The sequence below is a fragment of the Mchenga conophoros genome, linkage group LG6 (assembly GCF_057382185.1).
Source record: "Mchenga conophoros isolate Kocher_MC1m ecotype Shallow Benthic linkage group LG6, M_conophoros_male_GT1.1, whole genome shotgun sequence".
Classification (NCBI taxonomy): domain Eukaryota; kingdom Metazoa; phylum Chordata; class Actinopteri; order Cichliformes; family Cichlidae; genus Mchenga; species Mchenga conophoros.
Window position 1 is genome coordinate 27,900,291 of NC_140531.1, and position 25,458 is coordinate 27,925,748.

At 40.6% G+C, this 25,458-nt stretch overlaps 2 protein-coding genes across 2 annotated transcripts; both read left to right on the plus strand.

Moving 5' to 3' along the window:
• The first annotated feature begins 1,116 nt into the window (after window positions 1-1,116).
• On the plus strand, window positions 1,117-9,341 carry LOC146572812 (uncharacterized). Its single transcript, XM_085277225.1, has 20 exons — window positions 1,117-1,260; window positions 1,360-1,537; window positions 3,679-3,759; window positions 3,958-4,013; window positions 4,325-4,397; window positions 4,507-4,590; window positions 5,079-5,134; window positions 5,454-5,544; window positions 5,630-5,692; window positions 5,802-5,902; window positions 6,026-6,082; window positions 6,183-6,314; window positions 6,407-6,530; window positions 6,617-6,768; window positions 6,874-6,973; window positions 7,114-7,190; window positions 7,370-7,478; window positions 8,088-8,145; window positions 8,315-8,472; window positions 8,559-9,341. Exons 1-20 carry the CDS (start codon window positions 1,226-1,228, stop codon window positions 8,562-8,564), a joined length of 1,791 nt encoding a protein of 596 aa, XP_085133351.1. The 5' UTR covers window positions 1,117-1,225; the 3' UTR covers window positions 8,565-9,341.
• Window positions 9,342-16,513: 7,172 nt separating this feature from the next.
• Window positions 16,514-24,568, plus strand: LOC146572813 (uncharacterized). Its single transcript, XM_085277227.1, has 20 exons — window positions 16,514-16,657; window positions 16,757-16,934; window positions 19,065-19,145; window positions 19,344-19,399; window positions 19,711-19,783; window positions 19,893-19,976; window positions 20,465-20,520; window positions 20,840-20,930; window positions 21,016-21,078; window positions 21,188-21,288; window positions 21,412-21,468; window positions 21,569-21,700; window positions 21,793-21,916; window positions 22,003-22,154; window positions 22,260-22,359; window positions 22,500-22,576; window positions 22,756-22,864; window positions 23,474-23,531; window positions 23,701-23,858; window positions 23,945-24,568. Exons 1-20 carry the CDS (start codon window positions 16,623-16,625, stop codon window positions 23,948-23,950), a joined length of 1,791 nt encoding a protein of 596 aa, XP_085133353.1. The 5' UTR covers window positions 16,514-16,622; the 3' UTR covers window positions 23,951-24,568.
• Window positions 24,569-25,458: the final 890 nt, after the last annotated feature.

Below are 25,458 nucleotides of genomic sequence, written 5' to 3' on the forward strand. Positions count from 1 at the left end.
ATTTGAAGAGTGTGGCCTTTTGCACACAGCCTGTAAATGTCAACAACAAAAGGAGTGTGTAAAACATGTATATTGTAGTGATGCAGTATACTGTGTATATTTATACTGGCAGTATGGAAAATGATTATTTGGAAATGCTTAAAATGGAAATGATCATTTACTGTGAGGTGAGGTGTGGTTGGGGTGTGGACAGTGGTTGTGCTTTTGTAACGTTGAGGTATGGACAGCTACACACTGAGGCGTCAGTCCTGCCCATATTTTATTCAGTAAAAACTAAATTTTCACTGCTTTTATGACCTTTTTAGTGGGGAGAACATAGCTAGGATTTAATGATTTAACAAATCTTATAAATCCTTTGTCCTCCACAATGCTAAATGGCTGGGAGTCCTCAATCACCATGCTAACCAGGTCTTCATCTATTTGAGATTGTTCTCCTGAGGAAAGACAATAAAAACAAAGCACAAATATAAATATCACACACGTAACTTATTACAGTTGTATAATATTGTTATATCATTTAGTAACATTACGGCATGCTATTATTATCATGGCATTTGATGGCTCACCTGGTCTTGCTCAACAATCGCTGTTCCCCTTATTCTCATGCAAAGCTCTGTAGTGCCTAAGCATGGATGAGGTGTTGTTGTTATATCCCAGCTCCCTGGCACATAGCAAACACTTCACCTTGTACAAAAGTAAATACAGCTTAACATAAATTGTATTGCACCATCAGTATTATGAAAATACATCTTCTGTAGAAATACCTTGTTGGGAGGAATAAGATCAAAATGTTCCCACACAGGGGAGGACATCCTCCTCTTCTTAGCTGGCTCCATTCTCTCCTGAGTTTCTCTCCTCACTCTCATAAACCTCCAAACTGCCTCCCAGCTGTCTCCAACTCTCACTAACCGCAGCTCTCCATCAAACACCCACATTTTGATTGAAGTCTGAGGGGTTTGTATCGCTGTCACATCTCGCGACAAAGTTCGAACCACTTCATGAACCAGTCACGTGGTACAGCCGGGCAGCGAGGCTTCGGACGTCATCATTTTCAGCTCCTCCCATAAATGAAGCAAGCCTCGATACGTGCATCGCGGAAACGCCCCCTCCATTACTCGACACATCACTAGCATACATGCACATCTAGTGCTCAGCGTCTAATTGTGTGTTTGTGTTTTTACCTTTTTGCAGTAGCGTAGTGAAACATTTGGGCGGTGGATAAATAATGGAAAATAAAATTCAGACTAGAGACGGCTTCAGGTGAGTACACGTGGTGCACAAGGACCAAAGCTCACCTTCTCAACCTGGACAAAATGAATTATTTTACACTGATACTGTAAACTTTTGTTTGTGTGTCAGGTTTCCATACATCGGAAACAGCTGCTGCATCTGTAATTCTGTCCATCCTGAGGAGAGTCCACACTCTACATCAGATCCTTGGCTCACCTATAATGATGCACAGGTGCTGCACACAACTGGATCTGCAGCTTGTGAGGAACAGCAGCACTCAGCCTACATCCTGTTTTACAAGATTAACGTAAGAAGACACAGTCTCACTAACCACTTTAATAGTGACTTGTGTCCCAAATACTGTTTATTTGTCTTAGTTACAGATAGTGAAATAAAATGGGAAATGATTGTTTCATAATTGTATACTCAGCTTGGTCGAGAACGAGGGGCAGGATTTTGAATTGATGCCATTGGTGCATTTACTAAAGTTCTGGGGTCAGTTTGAATATCAGTGACTTTGACCTTGAGTTCAAGTTTTCTGAAAATGTTGTGAATGCTACAACTCTGTGACGAGAAGTAAGTCTCCTAGGTCTTTAAATTTGTATATAGGTGCATTTACTAGGAAGCTGAAGGGTTGCACTGCGGGCCATCTGTAGAGGTGTAGAGTCAACAACCTGTCTCTGAATGTTTAGATTAGATTAGATTAGATTAGATTAGATAGAACTTTATTAATCCCTCGGGTGGGTTCCTCTGGGAAATTCGATTTCCAAAAAAGCACAGCACCGACAGAAGTTACAGAGTTACTGAATATTATATATATATACACACACACACACACACACACACACACACACACACACACACACACACACACACACATATATAAATACAGAGACAATATAAATAAAATATACGAAGGGGATAAATAGAATAAATAGGAATAAAAAATAAAAATACAAGTGAATTGCACATTTCAAGTATTGAGTCTATTGCACTGTTGACTATTTACAAAAGTATTGCACAAAAGGTATTGCACAGTGAGGTGAAGAGGCACTACAGCTTAGTTGTTCCCCCCTCCTTTGTCCTCCTGTTTCCCCTCCCTCTCCCCTCCAGAGAGGAGTTAAACAGTCTGATGGCGTGTGGGACAAAGGAGTTTTTAAGTCTGTTAGTTCTTGTCTTTGGGAGAAGCAACCTGTCACTGAACAGACTCTTCTGGTTGTTAATGGCCATGTGCAGAGGATGCCCAGCATTGTTCATAATGTCCATCAGTTTCTTTAATGTCCTTTTCTCTGCCACTGTCACCAGAGTGTCCAGCTTCATGCCGACCACAGAGCTAGCCCTCCTGATCAGTTTCTCCAGCCTGGATGAGTCCTTCTTTGCTGTGCTGCTCCCCCAGCACACCAAAACAAAACAAAAGAGATCGTTGACTTCAGGAGAGCACAGTGGGATCACTGCCCACTTAACATGAATGGATCCTCTGTGGAGGTCGTCAAGAGCACCAGATTTCTTGGTGTCCACCTGGCGGAGAACCACTCCTGCTCCCTCAACACCAGCTCCATAACCAAGAAGGCCCAGCAGCGTCTCTACTTCATGCAGAAGCTGAGGAAAGCCCATCTCCCACCATCCATTCTCACCACCTTTTACAGTGGGACTAATGAGAGCATCCTAAGTAGCTGCATCACTGTCTGGTATGGTAACTGCAGCGTATTGGATCGCAGTACCCTACAACGGATTGTGAGAGCAGCTAAGAAGGTCATTGGAGCCCCTCTCCCCTCCTTATAACACCCGCTTGCTGGAGGACCCCACACAGCCTTCAAACACACTCTTCACCCTGCTGCCTTCTGGAAAGAGGTCCCACAACATCCGGGCCCTCGCTACCAAACTACGGAAAAGTTTCTTCCCACAAGCCGTCAGACCCCTGAACACTCAGTGACTGCACTGGCACACGCACACCTTCACACATGTCACTACCAAGCACTTATCTGCAGTATCTCACACTCATATACATACATACAGACACCAAGTTACTTTTGCACAATACTCAGCATTTTGCACATTTCCATTGTCTTGTGTCTGTTTCGTCCTGTTCTGTCACGTTTTGCACTGTTTTGTCTTGTTTATTTTTGCAATTTATGCACACTGCACTTTATGTAGTCCTGGGTTTGTCCGTATATGTCATATATAGCACCAGGGTCTCGGAGGAACGCTGTCTCGTTTCACTCTGTACAGCACCTCTGCACGTGGTTAAAATGACAATAAAAGCCACTTGACTTGACCTGTTTTGTGTAGCAGTTGCTTGGAGACGAGCACCATACAGTTCAAATGAGCATACATTCCAAAATATGCAAATTTGCCCCATACATCATAATGATGATGTTTGCTGTTCAGGGTATGAACGTTCTATGCTGAAAGTTTATAAATATACAACCTTTGACTGCTTGTTTTCAGTTGAACTTTTGCAAAGCTGAGGAGATTTTGGCTGCGATCACATCAAGTCCAAAGATGTTTAAACTTCTTTTTCACAGAAAGGTAAGTTTGAAGAGACTCGCAGCACATTTCTATGAATATTTTCTTATGGTAAACAAGCATTTTTGAAACTTTTAAGGAAGCTTCTTGGATGATTTCTGTAAAAACTGAATTTTGAATCCAAATGAAGGATTTTGTATTTTCATACCATATACTTTGTTTTATGCCATTACTGATGTTGCTTTTCTTGTTTCTAAACAGAAATCACACAAACAAAACGTGGCAGAGAAGGAAATTCCTTCTACGTCTCATCAGAGGTAAAGAAATGCGCCAGTCTTTAATGCTGCTGGAGATATTTATAGCAGTGGTTTGGTTGGAGCTCTTTTATTTCCCTTTTATTGGCATTTTTCTTCCACCTTGTGTATTTACATCTTTTTTACTACTTCTAGTCTTGTCTATAATTTATATTGATTCAGAGATTAGCGTTTGAAAATGTAGAGTGTAAATGTACAAAATACATGATTTTGTTCCATTACAGTTATTAATTTTTATCTGCAATCTCCAGCATGTACTCCTTGTTAAAAATTTGCACTTTGAAAAATAACATTTACACTTTTGTCCTCATCAGCATCCCGGATGCTCCTGTTACTGAAAATGGTCAAAAGAAGAAGAGAAAATGGAGACACCTCTGCTGTTCCTCGGTTTGCTTTTACACAAAACATATGAAATGCACATTCTCTTTAAATTGCACTTGTTAATTTAAAGTGACTTTACTTTTTTAATAAACGTATGTTTGTTCGTCCTCTGCAGCAAACTGACAGCGATGCAGAGGCAGAGAGCAACACTGTGAAGACACAAAAAAAGTGTCGCTGGTTTCTTTTTAAATTCTGGAAGGTATGTTTTATGGAAAGAGTCACTGTCATCAAGCATTTACTCATCACAGTTAAATGAGAAGAATTAAGAGCAATTTAGCACACAGCCATGTCCTCAAATTAAGTTCAAAGATGTTTAAACGTTTTTTTTTCACAGAAAGGTAAGTTCGAAGAGACTTGCAGGATGTTTCTCTAAATATTTTTTATGGTGAATAAGCATTTTTGAAGCTTCATGGATGATTTCTGTAAAAACTGAATTTTGATCAGAACCAAATGAAGGATTTTGTATTTCATAGGACAAACTTTAAAACTCAATTTAAGGCATGAATAAATTGTTTTTATTTTATTTAAAGATATTCCTATATCTGCTTCATGAGCTGACAGCTCACTAAAGTGATAAATAATATGAAATAATACCAAATTCTCTAACTGGACACTTTTCATGGAGAGACCCACTTGGTATGTTTGTTTTATGCCATTACTGATGTTGCTTTTCTTGTTTCTAAACAGAAATTACACAAACAAAACGTGGCAGAGAAGGAAATTCCTTCTACGTCTCATCAGAGGTAAAGAAATGCGCCACTCTTTAATGCTGCTGGAGATATTTATAGCAGTGGTTTGGTTGGAGCTCTTTTATTTCCCTTTTATTGGCATTTTTCTTCCACCTTGTGTATTTACATCTTTTTTACTCCTTCTAGTCTTGTCTATTATTTATATGGATGCAGAGATTAGCGTTTGAAAATGTAGAGTGTAAATGTATAAAATACATGATTTTGTTCATGTTGGTATTCCATTACAGTTATTCACTTTTATTAGCAATCTGTATTAGCAAAATGTACTCCTTCTTATAAATTTCCACAACATTTACACTTTTGTCCTCATCAGCATCCCGGATGCTTCTGTTGCTGCCACACCAGCTAACCCTGAAAATGGCCAAAAGAAGAGAAAATGGAGACACATCTTCTGCTGTTCCTCGGTTTGCTTTTACACAAAACATATGAAATACACATTCTCTTTAAAATGTACTTTTTAATAAACTTATGTTTGTTCGTCCTCTGCAGCAAACTGACAGCGATGCAGAGGCAGAGAGCAACACTGTGAAGACTCTTTTTAAATCCGGGAAGGTATGTTTTATGGAAAGAGTCACTGTCATCAAGCATTTACTCATCACAGTTAAATGAGAGCAATTAAGAGCAATGAGGCACACAGCTATGTCCTATATATTTATATCAGGTAAGAAGCACCACGGAAACGATCCCAGCAGACCTGAGTTGGGACACTTGGATTATGGAGCTTCTGGACCAAGAGAGTGGATGGGAGCATGTGTTTAACAGGTAAGAGAAAGACGTCCTCCAAAATGTTTCAACTTCAAAGCTCATGCATCCATGCACATACACTGCTCAGCATCCTGACATCTTTCCTAATTTTGTGTTTGTGTTTTTACCTTTTTGGAGCAGTGTAGCATGCGGTGGAGAAATAATAGAAAGTCAAACTGGGACTATAGACTGCTTCGGGTGAGTACACGTGGTGCACAAAGACCAAAGCTCACTTTGTCAAAGTGGAGAAAATGAATTCTTTTACACTGATACTGTAAACGTTGTGCGTGTGTGTCAGGTTTCCAAACATCGGAAACACCTGCTACATGAACTCCTGCCTGCAGAGCCTCCTCAACATTGAGGAGTTCATAAGAGACATCAGGCGTCAGGAGGTTTTGTGGAGCACAGATCCAGAAGCTCAGCTCTTAAGGTGCGCTACGTCAACCTTCTACTTTCTTCAAAAACCTGAAGAACAAAGAGATCTAACAGCAGAAATGTCTGTTTACCCTTTCCTTTCTACAGAAGGCTCATTGATGTCAGGGACTGTCATGAGTCAACAGATTATGGCCTTAAAGATCACCACCTAAGAGCTTTTAAGAAGGCATTCAGCAGTCAAGCTCCTGAATACACCGGCAGTGCACAGAAAGTGCGTCAGCTATTTGGACATTTTGTTTTTTTGCTTTACCTTCTGATTTTGATGTACTGTTTTAAATCTCTCTGCTTTTCTTTCAGGACGCTCATGAATTCCTAACATTGTTCCTCAATGAGGTCAAAAGGCTCGCACCTCACCTGGAGAGGAACGCAGCTCTCCTGGGCCAAAGTTATACCTGCCCAGTAGAAGAGCATCACATTTTTAAAATGGAAAACATGAGGACATGCAAGAGGTAAGCCTGTCTTTCAGAAACGCAGAGCTGGTTGCAATATTTTCATATACCTCTTTTCCACCTACCTGATCTTTACTTTAACTACGTTACTCCTGAAATGTGTAGCTGTGGTCACCAATCATCACAGCACGAGGACTTCACCAGCTTGTCTCTTGACCTTGTTCCAGAGGGGTCTATTATAAACATGTTAGAGACATACTTGAAGGTAAGATCACAAATTCCAATAGAGTTGTAGTGTCAGCGATCTTAACACACCTTTTTTGTTAGTGTTTGTGCGTATGTGTGTGTGCATATGTTGAGATTTCTTTCTACCATAAAGCCTGTTTTCTCTGTGCTGTTGTTCAGGAACAAGAAATAGAATTTCGCTGTGATTGTGGAGGGACGGCCTCAGAACTGAAGTCGTCTTTTGATACACTGCCAAGGTGAGTAAGGTCACATCAGAAGTGATCGACTGACCAGGTTTCCAAACTGTGGCGCATCAAATATCAGAGTTTTTCGAGACAATACTTGAGCAGTCGTTTTCTCCCATCTTCTGTTTGTGTTTGACACTCATTCTTCTTATTTTCTACCTTGTTTGTGTTTTTTTTTTCTTTTCTGCCAGAGTCCTGATCTTGCATCTGAAGAGGTTTGGCTTTACACAAACCTACAACATTAAGAAGGTGGATGACCCCGTCAGGCTGCAGAGGGACTTGGTGGTGCCATCCAATCAGGTAAAAACAGACTGCAGAACGTCTCAGGCTACGTCCACACTAGCCCTGATAGATTTGAAAACTCCGTGTCCACACTAGTGTTTTCAGTCATTTTCAAATAGTTGTGCGTCTGCATTGAAACGGCCGAAAACGCTTACGTTCCAGTCCTGCGCATGCGCAAAAGTGAGTGAGGATTACAGAATTTGAAGAAAAGCTATCCGGAGCATGTACAAACTGATATTAATCTTTTTTAGGGCTGTCAAAGTTGAGAGCAATCAAAACAACCGCTGTATAATGCACTCGGCTATCTTTGTTTAATTGCTCACATGACTGCATCACATGGCTAAAATGCGTCATCGTTTTAGAAAGTCTGCGTTTTCGAGTGTCCACACTGCGACGGGACAACTCCGTTTTGAAATGTGTGCGTTTTCGAGAGCATTTTCAAGATGCTGTGTTTTTCCTTGAGGAAAACGCCATCTCAGTGTGGACGGGAGGTCAAAGCGGAGAGAAAACGATGTGTTTTCAAACGAAAACGCATTAGTGTGGACGTAGCCTCAGCAAATCAGCTTAATTATGGCTCTGATGTGAGACTTTGTGAAACTAACACTCTTTGGATTTGTTCCTTCTCAGGGTGGTGGCTGTTATAGTCTTGTCAGCATCATCAATCATTATGGAGGCACAGAGTCAGGTAAAACAACAGACTTGTTACAAACAGAAAATGAAAACTTTCTACTTTTCAGTGAAGGACTCACACACAAAAGCTTTTGATGTTCTAAGACGCACTAAGTCAAAATCACTGTTTGCTTGAATCAGCTGACTTCCAGAAGTTGGATTCATTTGTCTTAATGTGATTTCAGGACACTACATCTGTAGTTCTGTCCATCCTGAGGAGAGTCAGCACTCTACATCAGATCGCTGGCTCACCTATAATGACGCACAGGTGCTCCACACAACCGGATCGGCAGCTTGTGAGGAACAGCAGCACTCGGCCTACATGCTGTTTTACAAGAGAAACGTAAGAAGACACAGCATCTCATCCTGAAGTGAGAGAATTTTTAAATGTCCTGTTACCTTGTTAACCAGTTTTGTCTTCATTCTCAGTTCTGAAACAGGAAATGGAAGGAAGGTCATCATCATGCTGAGAAGAAACAACACTCGTCCCAGCCCACCATCGCACACTGGAGGACAAGTACTGGTAAGTATTGCCCTCAGGAGGAAGGGTCCTCCCAGAGAGCCTGGTCCTCCCAAGATTTCTTCCTCCAGGAGGGAGTTTTTTCTTGCCACCGTCGCCCCACATTCACTGGTCTCATCAGCAGGGACATTTTTAACATCCTAAGACCTGAACTCTTTCATGGCATGCATTTTTAATTTCTCTGTGCCATTTGGGTTGATTGGGACCTGATGAATGTGAAAACAAAGACATCAGATTCGGACTATCTTTTTTTTGTTTCTCAAAAAAATGAGATCCACATATGAGGACATTCATTTTAAAGTTCGATTGAACAGGGGCAGTGTAATGTCCTCCCTCATAAGTGGATATCAGGTTTTTGAAGAGCAAAATTTTGTATTTTGGTCTCATAAATCTTATGTCCACATATGTGGACACCAGGTCCTAGGAGGTTAAAACAAAATCTACTAGTAGTGCAGCACTACTAGAGATCGTCCTTTTCTAGACCAGTGTTTGGCTTGCTCTCTGGAACAACAAATTAGTGCTGTCAGCGTTAACGTCATTTTAACTAATGACGTTTACGCTGACAGCACTAATTTGTTGTTATTATTATTAATATTATTATTAATTTATTTGTAAAATAAATTAAATTTAAAAAAACAAAGAAACAATTTGATTCTTTATGTTATTTTGTTTTATTAAAATCAAAATAACAACAAAACAAAAATAACTAATAAAAAAAATATTAAAAGTATTCAGCAGTGTTTTGTGAAATTTGTAATGAGCCTTAGTTAAGTTGATGTCACAGAAGTTTCTGAATCATTTAGATTGTTCAACAAACTGATTCACTCAGGTAAAGATGGTAAGCTGGAGCAATGGTACGCTTGGAGTTCAGTTTAAGTTTTCAGACAAACATTCACTCGATCAGTTGCAGCTTCTGCTTTTAAATAAATGATTTAGCTGCAAATGTTTATCTGCAGGTAGCAAAGTCCAAAAGTGACAACATTTCCACTGCAGTCTCTCCAGAAATGGCTTATAAACTTTTGACCAAATTAGACATTTATCCTTGGATCATTGACAACCCTGTAGGGTGAAAATCTTTAATTGTACCTTTTATAACATTTTAACAAGTTACTGTCTCCTGCTGCATGTTTCCTGTTTTGGCTGAACTTCATCAGCAAAGCCCTCAAAGCAGCATATGAAAGAAAGTCATCTTTCATTGTTGTCTCCAGCGTGTTAAAAGAGAGATCGAGCTCAGTGATGAGTTTTGAAGCAGCTGCAGGGACTTCTCGAAGGTTTTGGCTCAAACAGTCGCAGGATGTTGTTCACAGTGGTGACACTGTTGACTGGTGATTGACAAGCACTGAGATACTAACATGACAAACACAAGAAACATCATGACTTATTCTCCTGAGTGCCTGCAAAACACAAACACAAAATCAAACTCAAAGCTTTTCTCTCAGGTGCTGGTGTGGCACAATCTAATGATAAGAAAGGTCATGCTTACAGCTTTTGGAGCACAGCTGCACAAAATAACAGCTTTTGGAGCACAAAATGCATTACAGGTAAACCCAGTACCCAAACATGTTAACAAGGATAAAGAAAAAACCTGAAACAAAAGCAGGTAGTGTGGTGATTTATGTTGTGAGGATGCTTTCACTCCCATCAAAGTCGCCCAGTGTTGAGAACCCAAATGAGCCCAAAAACCTCAAGTGGCTGCAACCAACAGCGAACGTCAAGAAGTGGATACTTGCATGTTGAGCCAGAAACATGCAGAAAACCCAAAAGAGGCAAGACAGCACACCTTGGTGTCACTCAGGCAGTACGAACACCTGGAAAGAGGAGCCCACAGTTCAGACCCAAGGACACTGGTAAGGACACCAGCCAGCCAGTTATAAGTCTAGTTTTAATTTTCATTTTAGTTAGTGTTATGGCCTGTCTAAGGGTGGCCAGACCATAATATAAGGGTGATCCACCCCTGTCTGACCCCAAGCAGCACATCACACAACCAGTACAATTTTGATGGTGATTTTTTTTCACAGTGATTGAATTCTAACAAAGGAAAGGAGCGAACTACAGCTTCGGGGTGGACCCCAAAACAACAAACAAAAGGGACCGTATCTAAAGGATGTACAAAACTTATTTATGAAAAGAATAAAACCAAATAACAATGTCTTATCTCCCTAACTAACAAAAACATGAGAAAAGGGTAATCGAATAGAGTGAACTATAGACTGTATAAAAGATAGGACCATTGCAACTTTACTGCAGCACTTCACCCTTTCACATAGTCCCAGCTCTTCTCTGTCATGTTTTATGGTGCTGCAAATGTCTTCAGTTGGTGAAAGGTCTGGGCTGCTGCTGTCTTGTTGTGCTTGCTATGCATCCCTGACTCGTTTCTTCTTTCTTTTTTTTTCTTTTTTTTTAATGTATTTATTTATGCAAGTTTCAAAATTTTTTTACACATTCACAAACAGCGGGACAGAAGAACACAGACAATAAAGACAATAACAACCAAAAAACAAACAAACAAACAAACAAAAAAAACAGAGCAACAAACCACACAACAGGGTACAAGGCCAGCACTTATTAAAAACAGCAGAGAAGCAAACAAAGCAACTGGTATACATGTCAAACAACTCACAATCTAGTGAGTCCAATCCACAAGATCAAATCCAAAGATCGCTAGGAGGAGCTGATAACAATCATGCAAAAACAGTTATGGGCAACAGCTCAGAATGAAAGCAGTTAAAACAATGTGGTCAGGACCCAGGGCGTGGACTGTCCTTCTTAATGTGGTCTATAAAGGGCCCCCATATCTTCCTGAACTTCTCCATGGAATCAGACGTAGAGAACCGAATTTCTTCCAGGTATAGACAGGAGACCACCTCCTCGAGCCACCTCTTGAAGCAGGGAGGGGAGGCAGATTTCCACTCCCCCAGAATCAAACGTTTGGCAATCACCATACCAAACATGAGGGCCTGTTGAACAGCAAAGGGAAGTGCCAAGGAGTCGCCGGAGCAGCCCAGGATCACCATAAGACAGTCAGGATACAGTTGCCTATCATAAACAGTGCTATAGAAACTAAAAATACTAGTCCAAAAGGCTGTAAGCGTAGAACAGGACCAAAAAAGATGCCCAAGAGTACCGTCCACAAGTTTACATTTATCACATTTGGGGGAAACGTTAGGAAAAATCTTGTTCAATTTGGTTTTGGAATAGTGCAGTCTATGGACAACCTTAAATTGAATTAACTGAAGCCGGGCGTTAACAGAGCATAGTTTTATCCGACTTAACACTTCAGCCCATAGATCGTCAGAGATAACCAAACCAGTGTCCCTTGTCCAAGCCTCTTTAATATGGCAAGAGGGGGCTGCCGAAGAAAAAAGGTTGACAAGCCGAGAAATTAAGTGTTTTGAGGTGGGAGGTTCGTTCATCATATTGTAAAAGACATGCTGTATGGGGATGGTATCTAAATTTGAGAATGCTTGCTTGACATAATTCCTAATTTGTAAGTACCGAAAAAAATGACTTGTAGGGAGATTGTACTTTGTCTGAAGCTGAGCAAAAGAGGCAAAATGATTGTCAATATAAAGATCCTTTATAGCAATTAACCCTTTGACAGGCCATTGTTTGAAAGCAGCATCCATTGTACTAGGCGTAAAGCTAGGACTGTGGCAGATCGGGGCAAAAGTTGACACTACCGGGAGGTTCAAGATTCTCTTAATTTGATTCAATATTTTTACGGAGTTGCAAAGAATAAAGTCATCACATGCACTTTTAATAACCGATTTTGAAAATAAGATAGCTGGCAAGGATGCTCCAGTGTGCTCGATAGCAGTGCTAAGCTCCAATTCGAGCCATTTAGGGCTGGACCTGCATCCCACAGCATCACCAACTATAGGCAGATTCCAGAAGACCCAGGCTCTGGCATTACAGGCCCAGTAATAATGTCTGAAAACTGGAAGGCCCAGACCACCCTCGTCCGAGGGCTTTTGCAAGTGAGACTTCGAGATGCGGGGGGGCTTGTAGGCCCAAACGAAAGGCATGATAATGGCATCCAACGCTTTGAAAAAGGAAGACCTGAGAAAAATAGGAACGTTCTGGAATAGGTACATGAATTTAGGGAGCACAACCATTTTGATTATATTGATACGGCCAATCATTGAAAGTGGGAGAAGTTTCCACCTATCTATCATACACTTGAGCTCATCAGTTAGAACCGAATAATTAAGCCTGAAGAGGAGTTTTGAGTTCCTAGGGATGTTAATACCCAGGTATGAAAAGTAATCCTGGGAGACCTTAAAGGGCAAACTAGACAGGAAATCAGGGCCCAGACCAGACGACAGCGGCATAAGAACAGACTTCTTCCAATTTATGGTGAACCCTGATAGGTGGCCAAAGCTGTCAATCAGCTTAAGAAGTGGAGGAAGGGAGATCTTTAAATCTGAACGAGCCAATATGATATCATCTGCATACAGACCGATGGTGTACTCTGACGTGCCACAATTTATACCAGAGATATGGGAATTGGCTCTGATGGCAATGGCCAACGGCTCAAGAGCTAAAGCAAAAAGCATTGGAGAGAGGCAACAACCCTGCCTTGTCCCACGGTGTAAGAGGAACGGGAGCGACCTCTCATGGTTGGTAAGGACCGAGGAACGAGGGCAAGCGTAAAGCAACTTAATCATATTCAAAAAATTCGACCCAAAACCAAATTTTTCAAGAGTAGCAAACAAATAACTCCATTCCACTTGGTCGAAAGCCTGCTGGGCATCGAGTGAAATCACCGCAGAATTGGGCAGTGTCGTTGAGTACATCGCATTTAAGAGACATCTAGTATTAGAAAAAGAGAATCTATTGGGGATAAAACCCGATTGGTCAGGATGAATTATAGAGCCTATGTGCTTATTTAACCGGTTGGTTAGGACTTTAGCAATTATCTTTTGGTCTGAGTTGAGAAGACTTAGGGGACGATAGGAAGAAACATTAGTTTCGTCTCTGTCTTTTTTCAGGAGGAGACATATATGGGCATCGTAGAAAGAATGAGGGAATGAGCCGTTTAACACTGCGCAATTTACCATCCGAAGTAGCAGGGGAGCGATAACGTCAATATGTGTCTTATAAAGCTCTATCCCGAAACCGTCCGGACCACATGCTTTTCCATTAGGAAAGGAGCAGATTGCATTTCTAATTTCCTCCAGCGTAAAGTCTGCATCGAGTAAGCCCCGTGCAGCCTCAGGAAGAGTCGGGATGTCTAAAGCATTAAGAAAATTAGTGATTTCAGCAACTGTGGCCGTAGTACTAGATGTGTATAACTGACAATAAAAACTGCGAAATCTGTCATTTATCTGCTTGTGATCGGACAGCAACTGGCCAGTTGCAGAGAGAATTCTGTGTATCGCCCTTTCAGCTTGAATGCCCTTCAGCTGTCTGGAAAGCACCTTGTCAGCCTTTTCACCAAGCTCAAAATGCTTCTGTTTTAATCGACGAATACAATTCATGACCTGCTCCCCCAACATGTGGTTGTAGTCATATTTCAATTTGAGAATGGTATTAAGTGTGTCAGCAGCCCCGGTATCGCGATACTTCTCCTCCAACACAGCCAGCTCTGCCTCAATATTAGTACGCAGCCTGAGTTTGTCCCTCTTCTGAGAAGCTTGATAAGCAATAATATGGCCTCTAATAACGACTTTAAAGGACTCCCACAAAACAGAGTCTGAAACTACACCATTATCATTAAATTGTAAAAATTCTGCGATTTTAGTAGATAGGTAAACCGTAAAAGAGTCATTTAGATATAAAGAGGGGTTAAATTTCCAATTGTATTGGGGGGTATATAGGTTGAAGTCAATTACCGTTGAGAGAGGTGCGTGGTCCGAAACTAAAATACTGTGATAAGTGGAACTAACCACTTTCGAAATAAGCCTGGAATCAATAAGAAAATAGTCAATTCTACTGAAGCTGCCATGGACAGGGGAGAAGAAAGAGTATTGCTTTTCTAACGGATGCTGGTGCCTCCAAATGTCAACCAAGTCCAAAGATTTAGTAAGAGTATTGAGTACAGAAACAGCTCTCAAGGTTGGGGCCAGGGACGCAGAAGACCTATCCAACAATGGATCGAAATAACAATTAAAATCACCACCGATAATGATATTATGGTCATTGTATTGTGAGACAAGATTGAATATTTTACTAAAGAAGTCAGGGTTGTCAAAATTAGGGGCATAGATGTTCAAGAGGACTACAGGGGTGGAGTTGACTGTACCTGTAACAAGTATGAACCTCCCACCTGGATCACATATCTGAGTTTTGAATATAAAAGGAATAGTTCTGCGAACAAGAATGGCAACCCCTCTCGCCCTGGAAGAAAAGGCGGACTGGTACACCTGTGACACCCATACCGATCTTAATCGCCTCTGCTCTGAAGGTTGGATATGGACTCGTTTCTTCTTTCTGCATCAAGTAAGGAATGTAGTGAAAGTTCCCAAGAGGTTAAAAACACCACTGAAAAAATGCCATCAGACCTGAGTTGGGACACTTGGATTATGGAGCTTCTGGACCAAGAGAGTGGATGGGAGCATGTGTTTAATAAGTAAGAGAATAACGTCCCCCAAAATGTTTAAATTTCAAAGCTCATGCATACATTAGTGATGGGCAGATGAAGCACTGAAGCTTTTCATCCAATTGGTTTACCCCAGCGCAAAGCTTCTTGAAGCTTTATTTGCTCTAGTAGGACACCTACTGGACGTAAAAATATTAGTTGGCATGAATTTGAAGAGTGTGGCCTTTTGCACACAGCCTGTAAATGTCAACAACAAAAGGAGTGTGTAAAACATGTATATTGTAGTGATGCAGTATACTGTGTATATTTATACTGGCAGTATGGAAAATGATTATTTGGAAATGCTTAAAATGGAAATGATCATTTACTGTGAGGTGAGGTGTGGTTGGGGTGTGGACAGTGGTTGTGCTTTTGTAACGTTGAGGTATGGACAGCTACACACTGAGGCGTCAGTCCTGCCCATATTTTATTCAGTAAAAACTAAATTTTCACTGCTTTTATGACCTTTTTAGTGGGGAGAACATAGCTAGGATTTAATGATTTAACAAATCTTATAAATCCTTTGTCCTCCACAATGCTAAATGGCTGGGAGTCCTCAATCACCATGCTAACCAGGTTTTCATCTATTTGAGATTGTTCTCCTGAGGAAAGACAATAAAAACAAAGCACAAATATAAATATCACACACGTAACTTATTACAGTTGTATAATATTGTTATATCATTTAGTAACATTACGGCATGCTATTATTATCATGGCATTTGATGGCTCACCTGGTCTTGCTCAACAATCGCTGTTCCCCTTATTCTCATGCAAAGCTCTGTAGTGCCTAAGCATGGATGAGGTGTTGTTGTTATATCCCAGCTCCCTGGCACATAGCAAACACTTCACCTTGTACAAAAGTAAATACAGCTTAACATAAATTGTATTGCACCATCAGTATTATGAAAATACATCTTCTGTAGAAATACCTTGTTGGGAGGAATAAGATCAAAATGTTCCCACACAGGGGAGGACATCCTCCTCTTCTTAGCTGGCTCCATTCTCTCCTGAGTTTCTCTCCTCACTCTCATAAACCTCCAAACTGCCTCCCAGCTGTCTCCAACTCTCACTAACCGCAGCTCTCCATCAAACACCCACATTTTGATTGAAGTCTGAGGGGTTTGTATCGCTGTCACATCTCGCGACAAAGTTCGAACCACTTCATGAACCAGTCACGTGGTACAGCCGGGCAGCGAGGCTTCGGACGTCATCATTTTCAGCTCCTCCCATAAATGAAGCAAGCCTCGATACGTGCATCGCGGAAACGCCCCCTCCATTACTCGACACATCACTAGCATACATGCACATCTAGTGCTCAGCGTCTAATTGTGTGTTTGTGTTTTTACCTTTTTGCAGTAGCGTAGTGAAACATTTGGGCGGTGGATAAATAATGGAAAATAAAATTCAGACTAGAGACGGCTTCAGGTGAGTACACGTGGTGCACAAGGACCAAAGCTCACCTTCTCAACCTGGACAAAATGAATTATTTTACACTGATACTGTAAACTTTTGTTTGTGTGTCAGGTTTCCATACATCGGAAACAGCTGCTGCATCTGTAATTCTGTCCATCCTGAGGAGAGTCCACACTCTACATCAGATCCTTGGCTCACCTATAATGATGCACAGGTGCTGCACACAACTGGATCTGCAGCTTGTGAGGAACAGCAGCACTCAGCCTACATCCTGTTTTACAAGATTAACGTAAGAAGACACAGTCTCACTAACCACTTTAATAGTGACTTGTGTCCCAAATACTGTTTATTTGTCTTAGTTACAGATAGTGAAATAAAATGGGAAATGATTGTTTCATAATTGTATACTCAGCTTGGTCGAGAACGAGGGGCAGGATTTTGAATTGATGCCATTGGTGCATTTACTAAAGTTCTGGGGTCAGTTTGAATATCAGTGACTTTGACCTTGAGTTCAAGTTTTCTGAAAATGTTGTGAATGCTACAACTCTGTGACGAGAAGTAAGTCTCCTAGGTCTTTAAATTTGTATATAGGTGCATCTACTAGGAAGCTGAAGGGTTGCACTGCGGGCCATCTGTAGAGGTGTAGAGTCAACAACCTGTCTCTGAATGTTTAGATTAGATTAGATTAGATTAGATTAGATTAGATTAGATAGAACTTTATTAATCCCTCGGGTGGGTTCCTCTGGGAAATTCGATTTCCAAAAAAGCACAGCACCGACAGAAGTTACAGAGTTACTGAATATTATATATATATATATACACACACACACACACACACACACACACACACATATATAAATACAGAGACAATATAAATAAAATATACGAAGGGGATAAATAGAATAAATAGGAATAAAAAATAAAAATACAAGTGAATTGCACATTTCAAGTATTGAGTCTATTGCACTGTTGACTATTTACAAAAGTATTGCACAAAAGGTATTGCACAGTGAGGTGAAGAGGCACTACAGCTTAGTTGTTCCCCCTCCTTTGTCCTCCTGTTTCCCCTCCCTCTCCCCTCCAGAGAGGAGTTAAACAGTCTGATGGCGTGTGGGACAAAGGAGTTTTTAAGTCTGTTAGTTCTTGTCTTTGGGAGAAGCAACCTGTCACTGAACAGACTCTTCTGGTTGTTAATGGCCATGTGCAGAGGATGCCCAGCATTGTTCATAATGTCCATCAGTTTCTTTAATGTCCTTTTCTCTGCCACTGTCACCAGAGTGTCCAGCTTCATGCCGACCACAGAGCTAGCCCTCCTGATCAGTTTCTCCAGCCTGGATGAGTCCTTCTTTGCTGTGCTGCTCCCCCAGCACACCAAAACAAAACAAAAGAGATCGTTGACTTCAGGAGAGCACAGTGGGATCACTGCCCACTTAACATGAATGGATCCTCTGTGGAGGTCGTCAAGAGCACCAGATTTCTTGGTGTCCACCTGGCGGAGAACCACTCCTGCTCCCTCAACACCAGCTCCATAACCAAGAAGGCCCAGCAGCGTCTCTACTTCATGCAGAAGCTGAGGAAAGCCCATCTCCCACCATCCATTCTCACCACCTTTTACAGTGGGACTAATGAGAGCATCCTAAGTAGCTGCATCACTGTCTGGTATGGTAACTGCAGCGTATTGGATCGCAGTACCCTACAACGGATTGTGAGAGCAGCTAAGAAGGTCATTGGAGCCCCTCTCCCCTCCTTATAACACCCGCTTGCTGGAGGACCCCACACAGCCTTCAAACACACTCTTCACCCTGCTGCCTTCTGGAAAGAGGTCCCACAACATCCGGGCCCTCGCTACCAAACTACGGAAAAGTTTCTTCCCACAAGCCGTCAGACCCCTGAACACTCAGTGACTGCACTGGCACACGCACACCTTCACACATGTCACTACCAAGCACTTATCTGCAGTATCTCACACTCATATACATACATACAGACACCAAGTTACTTTTGCACAATACTCAGCATTTTGCACATTTCCATTGTCTTGTGTCTGTTTCGTCCTGTTCTGTCACGTTTTGCACTGTTTTGTCTTGTTTATTTTTGCAATTTATGCACACTGCACTTTATGTAGTCCTGGGTTTGTCCGTATATGTCATATATAGCACCAGGGTCTCGGAGGAACGCTGTCTCGTTTCACTCTGTACAGCACCTCTGCACGTGGTTAAAATGACAATAAAAGCCACTTGACTTGACCTGTTTTGTGTAGCAGTTGCTTGGAGACGAGCACCATACAGTTCAAATGAGCATACATTCCAAAATATGCAAATTTGCCCCATACATCATAATGATGATGTTTGCTGTTCAGGGTATGAACATTCTATGCTGAAAGTTTATAAATATACAACCTTTGACTGCTTGTTTTCAGTTGAACTTTTGCAAAGCTGAGGAGATTTTGGCTGCGATCACATCAAGTCCAAAGATGTTTAAACTTCTTTTTCACAGAAAGGTAAGTTTGAAGAGACTCGCAGCACATTTCTATGAATATTTTCTTATGGTAAACAAGCATTTTTGAAACTTTTAAGGAAGCTTCTTGGATGATTTCTGTAAAAACTGAATTTTGAATCCAAATGAAGGATTTTGTATTTTCATACCATATACTTTGTTTTATGCCATTACTGATGTTGCTTTTCTTGTTTCTAAACAGAAATCACACAAACAAAACGTGGCAGAGAAGGAAATTCCTTCTACGTCTCATCAGAGGTAAAGAAATGCGCCAGTCTTTAATGCTGCTGGAGATATTTATAGCAGTGGTTTGGTTGGAGCTCTTTTATTTCCCTTTTATTGGCATTTTTCTTCCACCTTGTGTATTTACATCTTTTTTACTACTTCTAGTCTTGTCTATAATTTATATTGATTCAGAGATTAGCGTTTGAAAATGTAGAGTGTAAATGTACAAAATACATGATTTTGTTCCATTACAGTTATTAATTTTTATCTGCAATCTCCAGCATGTACTCCTTGTTAAAAATTTGCACTTTGAAAAATAACATTTACACTTTTGTCCTCATCAGCATCCCGGATGCTCCTGTTACTGAAAATGGTCAAAAGAAGAAGAGAAAATGGAGACACCTCTGCTGTTCCTCGGTTTGCTTTTACACAAAACATATGAAATGCACATTCTCTTTAAATTGCACTTGTTAATTTAAAGTGACTTTACTTTTTTAATAAACGTATGTTTGTTCGTCCTCTGCAGCAAACTGACAGCGATGCAGAGGCAGAGAGCAACACTGTGAAGACACAAAAAAAGTGTCGCTGGTTTCTTTTTAAATTCTGGAAGGTATGTTTTATGGAAAGAGTCACTGTCATCAAGCATTTACTCATCACAGTTAAATGAGAAGAATTAAGAGCAATTTAGCACACAGCCATGTCCTCAAATTAAGTTCAAAGATGTTTAAACGTTTTTTTTTCACAGAAAGGTAAGTTCGAAGAGACTTGCAGGATGTTTCTCTAAATATTTTTTATGGTGAATAAGCATTTTTGAAGCTTCATGGATGATTTCTGTAAAAACTGAATTTTGATCAGAACCAAATGAAGGATTTTGTATTTCATAGGACAAACTTTAAAACTCAATTTAAGGCATGAATAAATTGTTTTTATTTTATTTAAAGATATTCCTATATCTGCTTCATGAGCTGACAGCTCACTAAAGTGATAAATAATATGAAATAATACCAAATTCTCTAACTGGACACTTTTCATGGAGAGACCCACTTGGTATGTTTGTTTTATGCCATTACTGATGTTGCTTTTCTTGTTTCTAAACAGAAATTACACAAACAAAACGTGGCAGAGAAGGAAATTCCTTCTACGTCTCATCAGAGGTAAAGAAATGCGCCACTCTTTAATGCTGCTGGAGATATTTATAGCAGTGGTTTGGTTGGAGCTCTTTTATTTCCCTTTTATTGGCATTTTTCTTCCACCTTGTGTATTTACATCTTTTTTACTCCTTCTAGTCTTGTCTATTATTTATATGGATGCAGAGATTAGCGTTTGAAAATGTAGAGTGTAAATGTATAAAATACATGATTTTGTTCATGTTGGTATTCCATTACAGTTATTCACTTTTATTAGCAATCTGTATTAGCAAAATGTACTCCTTCTTATAAATTTCCACAACATTTACACTTTTGTCCTCATCAGCATCCCGGATGCTTCTGTTGCTGCCACACCAGCTAACCCTGAAAATGGCCAAAAGAAGAGAAAATGGAGACACATCTTCTGCTGTTCCTCGGTTTGCTTTTACACAAAACATATGAAATACACATTCTCTTTAAAATGTACTTTTTAATAAACTTATGTTTGTTCGTCCTCTGCAGCAAACTGACAGCGATGCAGAGGCAGAGAGCAACACTGTGAAGACTCTTTTTAAATCCGGGAAGGTATGTTTTATGGAAAGAGTCACTGTCATCAAGCATTTACTCATCACAGTTAAATGAGAGCAATTAAGAGCAATGAGGCACACAGCTATGTCCTATATATTTATATCAGGTAAGAAGCACCACGGAAACGATCCCAGCAGACCTGAGTTGGGACACTTGGATTATGGAGCTTCTGGACCAAGAGAGTGGATGGGAGCATGTGTTTAACAGGTAAGAGAAAGACGTCCTCCAAAATGTTTCAACTTCAAAGCTCATGCATCCATGCACATACACTGCTCAGCATCCTGACATCTTTCCTAATTTTGTGTTTGTGTTTTTACCTTTTTGGAGCAGTGTAGCATGCGGTGGAGAAATAATAGAAAGTCAAACTGGGACTATAGACTGCTTCGGGTGAGTACACGTGGTGCACAAAGACCAAAGCTCACTTTGTCAAAGTGGAGAAAATGAATTCTTTTACACTGATACTGTAAACGTTGTGCGTGTGTGTCAGGTTTCCAAACATCGGAAACACCTGCTACATGAACTCCTGCCTGCAGAGCCTCCTCAACATTGAGGAGTTCATAAGAGACATCAGGCGTCAGGAGGTTTTGTGGAGCACAGATCCAGAAGCTCAGCTCTTAAGGTGCGCTACGTCAACCTTCTACTTTCTTCAAAAACCTGAAGAACAAAGAGATCTAACAGCAGAAATGTCTGTTTACCCTTTCCTTTCTACAGAAGGCTCATTGATGTCAGGGACTGTCATGAGTCAACAGATTATGGCCTTAAAGATCACCACCTAAGAGCTTTTAAGAAGGCATTCAGCAGTCAAGCTCCTGAATACACCGGCAGTGCACAGAAAGTGCGTCAGCTATTTGGACATTTTGTTTTTTTGCTTTACCTTCTGATTTTGATGTACTGTTTTAAATCTCTCTGCTTTTCTTTCAGGACGCTCATGAATTCCTAACATTGTTCCTCAATGAGGTCAAAAGGCTCGCACCTCACCTGGAGAGGAACGCAGCTCTCCTGGGCCAAAGTTATACCTGCCCAGTAGAAGAGCATCACATTTTTAAAATGGAAAACATGAGGACATGCAAGAGGTAAGCCTGTCTTTCAGAAACGCAGAGCTGGTTGCAATATTTTCATATACCTCTTTTCCACCTACCTGATCTTTACTTTAACTACGTTACTCCTGAAATGTGTAGCTGTGGTCACCAATCATCACAGCACGAGGACTTCACCAGCTTGTCTCTTGACCTTGTTCCAGAGGGGTCTATTATAAACATGTTAGAGACATACTTGAAGGTAAGATCACAAATTCCAATAGAGTTGTAGTGTCAGCGATCTTAACACACCTTTTTTGTTAGTGTTTGTGCGTATGTGTGTGTGCATATGTTGAGATTTCTTTCTACCATAAAGCCTGTTTTCTCTGTGCTGTTGTTCAGGAACAAGAAATAGAATTTCGCTGTGATTGTGGAGGGACGGCCTCAGAACTGAAGTCGTCTTTTGATACACTGCCAAGGTGAGTAAGGTCACATCAGAAGTGATCGACTGACCAGGTTTCCAAACTGTGGCGCATCAAATATCAGAGTTTTTCGAGACAATACTTGAGCAGTCGTTTTCTCCCATCTTCTGTTTGTGTTTGACACTCATTCTTCTTATTTTCTACCTTGTTTGTGTTTTTTTTTTCTTTTCTGCCAGAGTCCTGATCTTGCATCTGAAGAGGTTTGGCTTTACACAAACCTACAACATTAAGAAGGTGGATGACCCCGTCAGGCTGCAGAGGGACTTGGTGGTGCCATCCAATCAGGTAAAAACAGACTGCAGAACGTCTCAGGCTACGTCCACACTAGCCCTGATAGATTTGAAAACTCCGTGTCCACACTAGTGTTTTCAGTCATTTTCAAATAGTTGTGCGTCTGCATTGAAACGGCCGAAAACGCTTACGTTCCAGTCCTGCGCATACGCAAAAGTGAGTGAGGATTACAGAATTTGAAGAAAAGCTATCCGGAGCATGTACAAACTGATATTAATCTTTTTTAGGGCTGTCAAAGTTGAGAGCAATCAAAACAACCGCTGTATAATGCACTCGGCTATCTTTGTTTAATTGCTCACATGACTGCATCACATGGCTAAAATGCGTCATCGTTTTAGAAAGTCTGCGTTTTCGAGTGTCCACACTGCGACGGGACAACTCCGTTTTGAAATGTGTGCGTTTTCGAGAGCATTTTCAAGATGCTGTGTTTTTCCTTGAGGAAAACGCCATCTCAGTGTGGACGGGAGGTCAAAGCGGAGAGAAAACGATGTGTTTTCAAACGAAAACGCATTAGTGTGGACGTAGCCTCAGCAAATCAGCTTAATTATGGCTCTGATGTGAGACTTTGTGAAACTAACACTCTTTGGATTTGTTCCTTCTCAGGGTGGTGGCTGTTATAGTCTTGTCAGCATCATCAATCATTATGGAGGCACAGAGTCAGGTAAAACAACAGACTTGTTACAAACAGAAAATGAAAACTTTCTACTTTTCAGTGAAGGACTCACACACAAAAGCTTTTGATGTTCTAAGACGCACTAAGTCAAAATCACTGTTTGCTTGAATCAGCTGACTTCCAGAAGTTGGATTCATTTGTCTTAATGTGATTTCAGGACACTACATCTGTAGTTCTGTCCATCCTGAGGAGAGTCAGCACTCTACATCAGATCGCTGGCTCACCTATAATGACGCACAGGTGCTCCACACAACCGGATCGGCAGCTTGTGAGGAACAGCAGCACTCGGCCTACATGCTGTTTTACAAGAGAAACGTAAGAAGACACAGCATCTCATCCTGAAGTGAGAGAATTTTTAAATGTCCTGTTACCTTGTTAACCAGTTTTGTCTTCATTCTCAGTTCTGAAACAGGAAATGGAAGGAAGGTCATCATCATGCTGAGAAGAAACAACACTCGTCCCAGCCCACCATCGCACACTGGAGGACAAGTACTGGTAAGTATTGCCCTCAGGAGGAAGGGTCCTCCCAGAGAGCCTGGTCCTCCCAAGATTTCTTCCTCCAGGAGGGAGTTTTTTCTTGCCACCGTCGCCCCACATTCACTGGTCTCATCAGCAGGGACATTTTTAACATCCTAAGACCTGAACTCTTTCATGGCATGCATTTTTAATTTCTCTGTGCCATTTGGGTTGATTGGGACCTGATGAATGTGAAAACAAAGACATCAGATTCGGACTATCTTTTTTTTGTTTCTCAAAAAAATGAGATCCACATATGAGGACATTCATTTTAAAGTTCGATTGAACAGGGGCAGTGTAATGTCCTCCCTCATAAGTGGATATCAGGTTTTTGAAGAGCAAAATTTTGTATTTTGGTCTCATAAATCTTATGTCCACATATGTGGACACCAGGTCCTAGGAGGTTAAAACAAAATCTACTAGTAGTGCAGCACTACTAGAGATCGTCCTTTTCTAGACCAGTGTTTGGCTTGCTCTCTGGAACAACAAATTAGTGCTGTCAGCGTTAACGTCATTTTAACTAATGACGTTTACGCTGACAGCACTAATTTGTTGTTATTATTATTAATATTATTATTAATTTATTTGTAAAATAAATTAAATTAAAAAAAACAAAGAAACAATTTGATTCTTTATGTTATTTTGTTTTATTAAAATCAAAATAACAACAAAACAAAAATAACTAATAAAAAAAATATTAAAAGTATTCAGCAGTGTTTTGTGAAATTTGTAATGAGCCTTAGTTAAGTTGATGTCACAGAAGTTTCTGAATCATTTAGATTGTTCAACAAACTGATTCACTCAGGTAAAGATGGTAAGCTGGAGCAATGGTACGCTTGGAGTTCAGTTTAAGTTTTCAGACAAACATTCACTCGATCAGTTGCAGCTTCTGCTTTTAAATAAATGATTTAGCTGCAAATGTTTAGCTGCAGGTAGCAAAGTCCAAAAGTGACAACATTTCCACTGCAGTCTCTCCAGAAATGGCTTATAAACTTTTGACCAAATTAGACATTTATCCTTGGATCATTGACAACCCTGTAGGGTGAAAATCTTTAATTGTACCTTTTATAACATTTTAACAAGTTACTGTCTCCTGCTGCATGTTTCCTGTTTTGGCTGAACTTCATCAGCAAAGCCCTCAAAGCAGCATATGAAAGAAAGTCATCTTTCATTGTTGTCTCCAGCGTGTTAAAAGAGAGATCGAGCTCAGTGATGAGTTTTGAAGCAGCTGCAGGGACTTCTCGAAGGTTTTGGCTCAAACAGTCGCAGGATGTTGTTCACAGTGGTGACACTGTTGACTGGTGATTGACAAGCACTGAGATACTAACATGACAAACACAAGAAACATCATGACTTATTCTCCTGAGTGCCTGCAAAACACAAACACAAAATCAAACTC

Bases quoted from the DNA above. Each gene is read 5' to 3' on its own strand.
- LOC146572812 (XM_085277225.1), top strand. From the start codon at position 1,226: ATGGAAAATAAAATTCAGACTAGAGACGGCTTCAG. The intron at 1,538-3,678 runs GTAAGAAGACAC...GCTTGTTTTCAG, and splicing joins TCCTGTTTTACAAGATTAAC to TTGAACTTTTGCAAAGCTGA. The intron at 4,398-4,506 runs GTTTGCTTTTAC...CGTCCTCTGCAG, and splicing joins GACACCTCTGCTGTTCCTCG to CAAACTGACAGCGATGCAGA.
- LOC146572813 (XM_085277227.1), top strand. From the start codon at position 16,623: ATGGAAAATAAAATTCAGACTAGAGACGGCTTCAG. The intron at 20,521-20,839 runs GTAAAGAAATGC...TGTCCTCATCAG, and splicing joins CCTTCTACGTCTCATCAGAG to CATCCCGGATGCTTCTGTTG. The intron at 23,532-23,700 runs GTAAAACAACAG...ATGTGATTTCAG, and splicing joins TTATGGAGGCACAGAGTCAG to GACACTACATCTGTAGTTCT.